Genomic DNA, 12,758 nt, shown 5'->3' with positions numbered 1-12,758 from the left:
TTCAAAAACAGTAACCTAAGAAGAAAAAAGCGAAAAAGCGAGAAACTTGTAAAAAGTAGAAGAAAGGTGAGATTAGGTCCAAAGAAGGAGACACAAATGTCACATTTTTGGTAGGAAAAAAAAATGTTCTACATGAAGAGGAACAATGTTCTGGACAACAGCCTCGTAACTATTAAACATTTTGTTAAATATCTCATGTACCCCCTGCAGTCCTCCAAAGTACCCCTAGGGGTACACCTACCCCCATTTGAGAACCACTGCTTTAGACTATACCACTGTTTTCTATGTGTTTGACTCACCTTGATGGAGTCCTGCCTGGTGTCCCTGGGCGCCCTTTGACCTCTGACCTGTAACTGGGAGGCTGACGGAGTCATGAGGGCCGGAGCAGCCAGGACCAGGACCAGGACCAGGACCAGGACCAGGGAGGGGACGGAGGGAAACATCTCAGAGGTCCGAGCGGCGAAAAGTCTTCCTCAGGTTGTTCAGGGAGAACAAAAAAAAGAAAGAGGAAAAGAAGAAGAAATCTAAGCAGATTGAAGCCATTTGTTTGGTGGAGTTGAACAGCAGTGGAATGTAACTAAGTACACTTCCTACTTCTACTCCGCTACATTTCAGAGAGAAATATTGGACTTCTTACTCCACTACATTCATCTGTTACAGCTTTAGTTACTCCACTACATTCATTAGTTACTAGTTACTTTAGTTACTCCACTACATTCATCTGTTACAGCTTTAGTTACTAGTTACTTTAGTTACTCCACTACATTCATTAGTTACTAGTTACTTTAGTTACTCCACTACATTCATCTGTTACAGCTTTAGTTACTAGTTACTTTAGTTACTCCACTACATTCATCTGTTACAGCTTTAGTTACTCCACTACATTCATTAGTTACTAGTTACTTTAGTTACTCCACTACATTCATCTGTTACAGCTTTAGTTACTCCACTACATTCATTAGTTACTAGTTACTTTAGTTACTCCACTACATTCATCTGTTACAGCTTTAGTTACTAGTTACTTTAGTTACTCCACTACATTCATCTGTTACAGCTTTAGTTACTAGTTACTTTAGTTTCTCCGCTACATTCATCTGTTACAGCTTTAGTTACTAGTTACTTTAGTTACTCCGCTACATTCATCTGTTACAGCTTTAGTTACTAGTTTCTTTAGTTACTCCTCTACATTCATCTGTTACATCTTTAGTTACTAGTTACTTTAGTTACTCCATAAAATTACTCCACTCTTTTTTCATCTTTAGTTACTAGTTACTTTAGTTACTCCACTACATTCATCTGTTACAGCTTTAGTTACTAGTTACTTTAGTTACTCCGCTACATTCATCTGTTACAGCTTTAGTTACTAGTTACTTTAGTTACTCCTCTACATTCATCTGTTACAGCTTTAGTTACTAGTTTCTTTAGTTACTCCTCTACATTCATCTGTTACATCTTTAGTTACTAGTTACTTTAGTTACTCCACTACATTCATCTGTTACAGCTTTAGTTACTAGTTACTTTAGTTACTCCTCTACATTGATCTGTTACAGCTTTAGTTACTAGTTACTTTAGTTACTCCGCTAAATTAATCTGTTACAGCTTTAGTTACTAGTTACTTTAGTTACTCCACTACATTCATCTGTTACAGCTTTAGTTACTAGTTACTTTAGTTACTCCTCTACATTCATCTGTTACATCTTTAGTTACTAGTTACTTTAGTTACTCCACTACATTCATCTGTTACAGCTTTAGTTACTAGTTACTTTAGTTACTCCTCTACATTGATCTGTTACAGCTTTAGTTACTAGTTACTTTAGTTACTCCGCTAAATTAATCTGTTACAGCTTTAGTTACTAGTTACTTTAGTTACTCCACTACATTCATCTGTTACAGCTTTAGTTACTAGTTACTTTAGTTACTCCTCTACATTCATATGTTACAGCTTTAGTTACTAGTTACTTTAGTTACTCCACTACATTCATCTGTTACAGCTTTATTTACTAGTTACTTTAGTTACTCCTCTACATTCATCTGTTACAGCTTTAGTTACTAGTTACTTTAGTTACTCCTCTACATTGATCTGTTACAGCTTTAGTTACTAGTTACTTTAGTTACTCCTCTACATTGATCTGTTACAGCTTTAGTTACTAGTTACTTTAGTTACTCCGCTACATTCATCTGTTACAGCTTTAGTTACTAGTTACTTTAGTTACTCCACTACATTCATCTATTACAGCTTTAGTTACTAGTTACTTTAGTTACTCCACTACATTCATCTGTTACAGCTTTAGTTACTCCACTACATTCATTAGTTACTAGTTACTTTAGTTACTCCGCTACATTCATCTGTTACAGCTTTAGTTACTAGTTACTTTAGTTACTCCTCTACATTCATCTATTACAGCTTTAGTTACTAGTTACTTTAGTTACTCCACTACATTCATCTGTTACAGCTTTAGTTACTCCACTACATTCATTAGTTACTAGTTACTTTAGTTACTCCGCTACATTCATCTGTTACAGCTTTAGTTACTAGTTACTTTAGTTACTCCGCTGCATTCATCGGTTACAGCTTTAGTTACTAGTTACTTTAGTTACTCCACTACATTCATCTGTTACATCTTTAGTTACTAGTTACTTTAGTTACTCCACTACATTCATCTGTTCCAGCTTTTGTTACTAGTTACTTTAGTTACTCCTCTACATTCATCTGTTACAGCTTTTGTTACTAGTTACTTTAGTTACTCCACTACATTCATCTGTTACATCTTTAGTTACTCGTTACTTTAGTTACTCCACTACATTCATCTGTTACAGCTTTAGTTACTCCACTACATTCATTAGTTACTAGTTACTTTAGTTACTCCGCTACATTCATCTGTTACAGCTTTAGTTACTAGTTACTTTAGTTACTCCGCTACATTCATCGGTTACAGCTTTAGTTACTAGTTACTTTAGTTACTCCGCTACATTCATCTGTTACATCTTTAGTTACTAGTTACTTTAGTTACTCCACTACATTCATCTGTTCCAGCTTTAGTTACTATTTACTTTAGTTACTCCACTACATTCATCTGTTTACAGCTTTAGTTACTAGTTACTTTAGTTACTCCACTACATTCATCTGTTTACAGCTTTAGTTACTTTAGTTACTCCATTACATTAGCCGACAGTATAACGGACTACAAGTCCAGCTGAGATCATTACATCATTAAACAGACATCCTTTACACTTTCTACAATGGGAGGAATTTTATTTACTTTTAATAATTTAAGTACATTTTCCTGATGATACACAAAAACACTTAATTCTTTCTTTTTTTTTTTTTTTTTTTTACATTTTTGACAAATTTTCTGACATTTTTGTCCCTCTGACGTCTTTGTCACTTTTTTTCCACCGTTTTTCGACGCTATTTTTCAGAAACAACTTATTACAACTAGTTTTACTCTTATTTTTGGAATTCATGGTCAATAAATCTCATTTAGAGGAAATTATACCTAATTTTGAAATGATGAATTATTTTGACTAGTATTCGAGGAACGTATGTCGATGGATAATCACAGACGTGTGTATGGCAAAGTTTAGTCTGGAGACTGTTTTAAGTACTTGCTATTGTACTTAGGCTACTTTTGGGGTAATTTGGTCAAAAATAAACCCATATTTCTGATATAGAAGTTCTGAAAACGGGTCAAATGTGACCCGAGGACAACATGAGGGTTAAATACTTTTACTTATAGTGCTTATGCTTTTTGTCTTTTTCCCATTCCTTTATTGTGTTATATAGTGTGCCATGGCACACCCTCATACTGCTTCTGACTGGCTAGTAGTCCTTACCTAGGTACTTTCAGGGCACGCCCTCATACTCTGCTTCTGACTGGCTAGTAGTCCTTACCTAGCTACTGTCAGGGCAGGCCCTCATACTCGGCTTCTGACTGGCTAGTAGTCCTTACCTAGCTACTGTCAGGGCACGCCCTCATACTCGGCTTCTGACTGGCTAGTAGTCCTTACCTAGCTACCGAGCATGTGCAACTCCCAACAAAGATGGTACAGCAGTGAGATGTCTCACTCTTTAGCTCAAACAGAGAGCTCAACACACAGGGTGAAAAGAGGAGCTGCAGCAATGTGCAGTAAAACTAAAATATGGTGTTTTTTGAAAATTAAACCATGTAAACCTATTCTGGTACAACCTCTAAATACAATTATGAACCTGAAAATGAGCATAATATGAGCACTTTAAGTGACATTTTCCATGTAGGACTTTTAGTTGTAACAGAGTATTTTTTACAGCGTGGTGATAGTACTTTTACTGAAGTAAAAGGATCTGAATCCTTCTTCTTCCACCACTGGAGTTGAAGCTGATTGTTCCCAACGATGAACAGATTAGTAGCACTTGAAGCGAAGGTGAAAGAGAACTCCGTGTTCGGTGAGGACTTGAACAGGACGTTTTTATTTCCCCCTCCCGTCTCTCCTCTGCACTCCAGGGATTTTTCCCCTGTGGAACAAAAAGACAGAAACACAAATTCAATCCAGGGCTGTGCAACGAATCACATTTTGATCGCTATTTCGGTTCCCAACGATCACGATAACAACGTAATGAATAAAAACTCTTATTTTGTCCCGGTGTTCGGATTCTGAATGAAAAACCAAAGTTCAAACGGGACGAGTGTGAAGGGAAATGTCGAGATGAGTTCAAGGTGTTTTCACTGTTTTTTTGAACTTCGATAAATGCGACATCTTTCCAAAAGTCACTGAGGAATCGTGGTAAATAATAGCGATTTCGACATTGACCAAAATATTTGTGATTAGGATTGTTTTCCCGTGATTCATAGCCCACCCTAACGTTTCACGTCCGCTCAGCAGATTCCACTTTGCTCACAATTAGCAGCACTGGGGCCGTTGGCTGTTTACGGGCCCGTCGGTGTAGCGTGTCGGCCAATAAACCACAACGAATAAAGAGTCCTTACAGGAGGGTCTTATTTACTTTACATGTGTGTGCGTGTGTGTATTGAAGGTCCTGGCAGAGGTCCTGGCAGATAGATAAAGAGATGCCAGGATGAAGCCTGGAGGCTGAAATGAGTGTGATTTGGCCGGATGATATCTAATAGCAGACAGATAATGCATTGGAGATGACACGGTTAGCTTATTGGATAAAGGCTTAGGCCATAGACTTTCTGGGGGTTTATGGGGGAAAAATCTAAATAGTTTAATATTTGTGTTAGATACAGAGTTTATTTCTGTTTCCCCTGATTGCCAAAACTTGGGATAACAATTTCCAAGAGCCCAAAGGTTTTGGTTATTATTGTTCTCTGTGTGCTTTCAATGCATTTCTGTGAGATTCCATTTCCGTTTAGGCTTTTCTTTGGTCTTTATAGTCAAATAACAAATAATGTATACAGTCGTGTGACATCCCTGCAGCATATGTATCCTGATAGCCTAGGTTCTCCTGAAAGAAAGGATGTGTATAACTTGATTGAACAGGGTTGAGGTTAGAGCTGGGCAATATATGGATATTGTGATATGAGACTAGATATCGTCTTAGATTTTGGATATCGTAATATGGCATAAGTGTTATCTTTTCCTGGTTTTAAAGGCTGCATTACAGTAAAGTGATGTCATTTTCTCAACTTACCAGACTGTTGTAACTGTTCTATTATTCGCCTTTTACCCACTTAGTTATTATATCCACATTACTGATGATTAATTACCCAAAATCTCATTGAGTAAATATTTTTTGAAAGCACCAATAGTCACCAATCCAATATCGTTGCGGTATGGATATCGAGGTATTTGGTCAAAAATATATCTGATATATTTGGAGGATAGTGCGATTGATACGACCTAAATGAGGCAGGTGTGAAAGCCCTAAAGGCGTTAAACTTTTAAAACATGAGCGGCAGATCACCCCCAACACCTGGAAACACTCGCTGATGTGGAAAATCTGTGGAGTTCCCCTTCAACAACATGAATGTTACGTTAAGCGTGAACGTTGGTCCCCAAAACAATCTTAACTCAAGGTCCACTTACTGGCTTTCTCTGCAGCTTTTGACTCTGGAAGAGCAAACTCAATCGCCAGAAAAGGACAAGTGGAAAGACAAGTGTTGTGCAATCAGATAGTCAGTAGACTTTGAGTTTAGACTTTTCAGTCAAATATAATTTTAGTGGTATGAATGTGTGCGTGTGTGTGTGTGTGTACAGTATGTGTGTGTGTGTGTGTGTGTACAGTATGTGTGTGTGTGTTTGTGTACAGTATGTGTGTATGTGTGCAGTAAGTGTGTGTGTGTACAGTATGTGTGTGTGTGTTTGTGTTCAGTATGTGTGTATGTGTGCAGTAAGTGTGTGTGTACAGTATGTGTATATATGTGTGTACAGTATGTGTGTGTACATAATGTGTGTGTGTGTGTGTACAGTATGTGTGTATGTGTGCAGTAAGTGTGTGTGTGTACAGTATGTGTATGTGTGTGTGTGTGTGTGTGTGTACAGTATGTGTGTGTGTGTACAGTATGTGTATATATGTGTACAGTATGTGTGTATGTGTGTACAGTAAGTGTGTGTGTACAGTATGTGTATATGTGTGTGTGTGTGTGTGTATACAGTGCCTTGCGAAAGTATTCGGCCCCCTTGAACTTTTCGACCTTTTGCCACATTTCAGGCCTCAAACATAAAGATATAAAACTGTAATTTTTTGTGAAGAATCAACAACAAGTGGGACACAATCATGAAGTGGACGAAATTTATTGATATTTCAAACCTTTTAAACAAATAAAAACTGAAATATTGGATCCAAAATTATTACTTAAGTTAATACTTTGGCCCACCTCATTACAGCTGTAAGTTCGGTAGTCTCTATCAGTTTTCACATTGAGAACGCATTGCCATTCTCTTCAAAACACTCGACCAGTGAGGTTGATGGACTTTGTGAACAGCAGTTCAGTTCTTTCCACAGATTGTCGATTGATTCTCTGACTTTGACTTGCCATTCTAACACCTGATATGTTTATTTGTAACCATCCATTGTAATTTTTTATTTTGATATTTCTTGTTGGAAGACAAATCTCTGCCATCAGTCTTTGCAGAATCCATCAGGTTTCTTCCAGAATGGTCTGTATTTGGCTCCATCCATCCCCATCAATTTTACCATCTCCTGTCCCTCTGAAGAAAACAGCAAACCATGATGCTGACCACATGTTTGACAGTGGGATGGTGTGTAGTATGAGTGTGTTGCTCAAACATAACTTTTGCATTGTTGCAAAATTGATTTTGTTTCATCTGACACAGCACCTTCTCCACATTTGGTGTATCCCCAGGTGGCTTTTGGCAAACTTTAACGACACTTTTATGGATATCTTTAAGAAATGGTTCTTCTCCACCTCCATAAACAATTTGTGCAGTATAACTGATTGTTTCCTATACAGACCCACTACTGTAATCTCTGCAGTTCATCCAAGTGATCATGGGCTCTTGCTCATCTCTGATCAGCTCTTTATGAGCTGAAAGTTTAGAGACGGGTTTGTAGTTCTAACCCCATACAATGGAGAAGCTGGGAAATCTTTATACAAACGCAAACTTTCCACAACAGTATCTCACTGCTGTGTGTTCTTGTTCTCATGATGTCTCTCCTACACCTCTGAGACTACAGTGCCTTTGAAAGTATGCTTGACTTTTCCCTCAACAAAAATATAAAACTTTTTTGTAAAAATCAACACAAGTGGGTCAATTATGAAGTGAAAATTATTGGCTATTCAAACTTTTTAACAAATAAAACTGAAAAATAGTGCATTATAGCTTTCACACTCTCAAAGTCAGTTAATCAATGTTATAATCTATGATGATAAATAGAAATGTGTGTAATCAATCTCCGTATAAAGACCTCTCTGTGATAGTCTCAGAGGTCCTGTAACAGAGAGCATCATGAAGAACAAAACACACAGGTCGATACTGTTGTGGAAGTTTAAAAGTTGATACAAAAATCCCAGCTTTAAACACCCAAGCACTGTGCAAGCGATAATATTGAAATGGAAGGAGTATCAGCCACTACAAATCTAAGACCCGGCCTCCTCTAAACTTTCACTCATACAAGGAACTGATCAGAGATGCAGCCAAGATGATCACCTGGATGAACTGCAGAATCTACAGCTGAGGTGGGAGACTCTGTCCATGGGACAACAATTAGTCATTACTGCACAAATCTGGCCTTTATGGAAGAGTGGCAAGAAGAAAGCATTTCTTAAAGATATCCATAAAAGTGTCGTTTAAAGTTTCCAAAAGCCACCTGGGAATACACCAAACATGTGGAAGAAGGTGTGTGGTCAGATGAAACCAAAATCGAACTTTTGGCAACAATGCAAAACGTTATGTTTGGTAAAAGCAACACAGCTCATCACCTGAACACACCATCCCCACTGTCAAACATGGTGGTGGCACATCATGGTTTGCCGCCTTCAGCAGGGACAGGGAAGATGGCTAAAGATTGGAATGAGGAGAGACACTGGAAGAAACCTGATGATTCTGCAACCTGCTACAGTTGCTCACACAATTCCAAACATACAATGAATGTACAAATAAATAAGTGTTATGCAACAAATCACCTAACAATGACAATCTGTGAACGAAAACTGTCACAAACGTTCCCCCTCACTGCTGTGTTTTGCAGGAGGAATGGGCAAAGTTCAATGTGCAAAACGATAGACAACCCCAAACAATGTAATGACAAAAGGTGCCTACAAAGTATAACTAGGCTGAATTTTTTGCCCTATTAGTTTTATTTGTTTAAAATTTAAATATCAATAAATTTTTCACTTCATATTGTGTCCCACTTGTTGTTATTCTTCACAATACATTTTATATCTTTATTTTGGTGAAATGTGGCAAAGTCAAAAGAGGGCAATACTTCAACACTGTATCACAGAGCAGGTGATTTATAGCTGATTAACATATATTAAATTTTTTGTCAAATATAAGAGATCCTCACTCCTGGGGAGTCTGCTACGAAGTAAGGGCTGATTTTTCCCATTTATTTGTTAAAAAGTTATCCATGATTTCGTTCACTTATAATTGGGACCACTTGTTGTATTCTTTACAAAAATTACAGTTTTATATCTTTATGTTTGAGGCCTGAAATGTGGCAAAAGGTCGAAACGTTCAAGGGGGCCGAATACTTTCGCAAGGCACTGTATATACAATATGTGTGTGTAGTGTGTGTACAGTGTGTGTGTACAGTATGTGTATATGTGTGTGTTTGTTTGTGTGTGTGTGTTTGTTTGTGTGTGTGTATGTGTGCAGGTGTGTGTATGTGTGTGTTCGTGGATGATTACTAAAGGGTGACCATACAGATGTTTTTTTTATGTTATCTGTTGATTGTTGGAGCAGACGATGCAAGAAATATTTCTGTATCTGTGTATTTGTATAGCACATTTCAGCAACAAGATGGCGTGCTGCAACGCTTTAAATGGCTCTTAGTGATGTAGTGATTGACACATAGGCGGAGGACCCCCCATACCCCCCGTTTCCCCAGGTTATAATGTAAGTTGAACCATAACCTACGCCCTGGGATCGACAGGCATCCCACGCCTTCGTTAACGAGTATCTGAAGTCTGACCAGCCAGACGGAGACACATTTCAAAAAGCAGGCCGAGGTCCCTGGGACAACACGCAACACTATGAAATCATTTGGAAAAGAAAAAGAAGCTCAGTCACTCACGGAGTTTGTGGTTTTCACATAAATTTGCATCGATTTTCATCCTGACCGCGGGTACAACTCCAACCTGCGACCGTTTTCTGCATGTCATCCCCCTCTCTTTCCCCCCTTTCAAGTCTAAACTGTCCTGTCGGAAATAAAGGCCTAAAATGATTCCAAAAACTAGTTTTAGGAATCTGCAGGCATAATTTTTTGGGGATATTCCTTCAACAATCTGTCTCGTTTCTGTTTAGAATATTTGATCAGGCTGAAATGAACTCAAAACAAACCATCATTACAGCATTACATAAGAATATTCATGTTTTATGACTCACGCTAAAGACAAAATCACATGCAGTCACAAACAAGTGTGCAAAAACGATTACATTTTCATTATATTTTTCGTACCGTGCAGATTAAATATTGTATTCTGCACAGCGGAGAGGAGCGAAGAAACTAAATATTCACATTTCACAAGCTGCAATCACACAAGTTTCTCATAAATAAAATGACTCAAACCGATCAATAGCTAATCAAAATAGTTGGAGATTAGTTGACAACTCATTGATTCATCTTTGAAGTGCGACCTGGGAGTGATTTACTGGAATAGTTTGAAGATACAGTGCATTCACTTTTTTCACATTGCGATGTTGCACATATTTTTTCACATTTGCACACAAAAAACTTACAACTATGAAAACAAACTTTTAAATCTGATAAAATTACTGAAATATTGAGAATATTGAATATATATTAGACAAAGAAAAGCAGAGTGAAACAACACGGCAATAATCAGTTATCAAAATAGCTGAAAATAAATGCTTTTGTGTAATCGTTTCAGCCCTAAATGATTAAATTGCAAGTTAATTTTGTATCTCCGTACACTGTAAAAATCACTCAGCAATACATCATGTTGTGTCAACAAAATAAATATTTTTGTCCAAAGGGACATGAAACATTGCTTTGTTCTGACTTATTATAATTGCAAGTTGCAAGTTGATATTAGTTGTTGGGAAAACTTGATATGAGTTCTTATAAAAACTTGATATCAGTTGTTATCAAAACTTGATATTAGTTGTTATAAAAACTTGATATTAATTGTTATAAAAACTTGATATTAGCTGTTATAAAAACTTGATATCAGTTGTTATAAAATCTTGATATCAGTTGTTATAAAAACTTGATATCAGTTGTTATCAAAACTTGATATTAATTGTTATAAAAACTTGATATTAGCTGTTATAAAAACTTGATATCAGTTGTTATAAAATCTTGATATCAGTTGTTATAAAACTTTGATATTAGCTGTTATAAAAACTTGATATGAGTTGTTATAAAAACTTGATATCAGTTGTTATAAAATCTTGATATCAGTTGTTATAAAAACTTGATATTAATTGTTATCAAAACTTGATATTGTTATAAAAAACTTGATATTAGCTGTTATAAAAACTTGATTTCAGTTGTTATAAAAACTTGATTTCAGTTGTTATCAAAACTTGATATTGTTATAAAAAACATGATATTAGCTGTTATAAAAACTTGATTTCAGTTGTTATAAAAAATTACATGATTGTTGTTATCAAAACTTGATATTGTTATAAAAAACATGATATTAGCTGTTATAAAAACTTGATTTCAGTTGTTATCAAAACTTGATATTGTTATTATAAAAACTTGATATTAGGTGTTATAAAAACTTGAGTTGTTATAAAAACTTGATATCAGTTGTTATAAAATCTTGATTTCAGTTATTATAAAAAGTTGATAGGAGTTGTTATAAAAACTTGACATCAGTTGTTATGAAAACTTGATATTAGCTGTTATAAAAACTTGATGTCAGTTGTTATAAAAATTTGATATTACTTGGAGGGACAAATTATTTTTTGTACCCTCAACTATTATCATATTACAGCGCAATCCAGAAAGAGTTGTTGAAACTCAAAATAATTAATTCAACTAGTTCACTCATTATTTTAAGTTGATTCAACTAAGAACTTTTTGACGGTGATTGCATATTGAATATCCATAACATAAATGCACTTATGTCAACTTCTCTGACCGAAATGAACGGGACATTTTAAGAAAAGGAACTATGAAAACTGATACAATTACTTAAAATCTAATAAAAATACTGGATTATTTAAAATATTAAATATATATAGATACATATATAAGACAAAGGAAAGCAGTGAAACAACACAACAATATTCAGTTATCAAAATAGCTGCAAATAAATGTTTTGCGTAATCTTTTCAGCTCCAATTTATCACTCTGCAAATTGAATTTACATCTCGGTATGCATATTGAATATCCATAACATAAATGCACTAGTCTTAGAATGAAGAAATTAATTATAATGACTTGATCTTCTATTGACTGAACAGCAGGACCGGAGAAGACAGAAAGAGAAGAAAAAAAAAAAAAAAGGAGAGAAAGAAAAAAAAAAAAAAAAAAAAAAAAAAAAAAAAATTCTCTTTCTCTCTGATGTAATTCTGTGTGCTTTACAGGTCCCTGCAGGGCGGAGGACTTGCGATGGAAAACATCTGAATTTTTAACATGTTTTTTAGGGAACGCGGGGGCTCGAAGACGTCTCTGTCCTCGCCTGGACCAGTGGGGGTGTAACTAAGTACTTCTACTCCAGTACTGTACTAAAGAACACTTTTTCATCCCACTTTCTACTTCTACTCCACTACATCTCAGAGAGAAATATTGTACTTTTTTACTCCACTACATTCATCTGTTACAGCTTTAATTACTAGTTACTTTAGTTACTCCGCCACATTCATCTGTTACAGCTTTAGTTACTAGTTACTTTAGTTACTCCGCCACATTCATCTGTTACAGCTTTAGTTACTAGTTACTTTAGTTACTCCGCTACATTCATCTGCTACAGCTTTAATTACTAGTTACTGTAGTTACTCTGCTACATTCATCTGTTCCAGCTTTAGTTACTAGTTACTTTAGTTACTCTGCTACATTAATCTGTTACAGCTTAAGTTACTAGTTACTTTAGTTACTCCGCTACATTCATCTGTTACAGCTTTAGTTACTAGTTACTTTAGTTACTCCGCTACATTCATCT

At 36.0% G+C, this 12,758-nt stretch overlaps 1 protein-coding gene across 1 annotated transcript in view; it reads right to left on the bottom strand.

Annotated features, from left to right (window-relative positions):
- LOC120571106 (tenascin-like) overlaps positions 1 to 4,489 on the bottom strand; it is a 50,460-nt gene extending 45,971 nt beyond the window's left edge. The window contains 2 exon segments of the mRNA XM_039819789.1: positions 300 to 468; positions 4,302 to 4,489. Coding sequence (XP_039675723.1) covers positions 300 to 443 — 144 coding nt within the window. The 5' untranslated portion in view covers positions 444 to 468; positions 4,302 to 4,489.
- Between the last annotated feature and the right edge of the window lie 8,269 nt (positions 4,490 to 12,758).

Source organism: Perca fluviatilis, chromosome 13 (genome assembly GCF_010015445.1).
Source record: "Perca fluviatilis chromosome 13, GENO_Pfluv_1.0, whole genome shotgun sequence".
NCBI classification, from domain to species: domain Eukaryota; kingdom Metazoa; phylum Chordata; class Actinopteri; order Perciformes; family Percidae; genus Perca; species Perca fluviatilis.
This window is presented reverse-complemented; position numbering and strand designations above follow the sequence as displayed.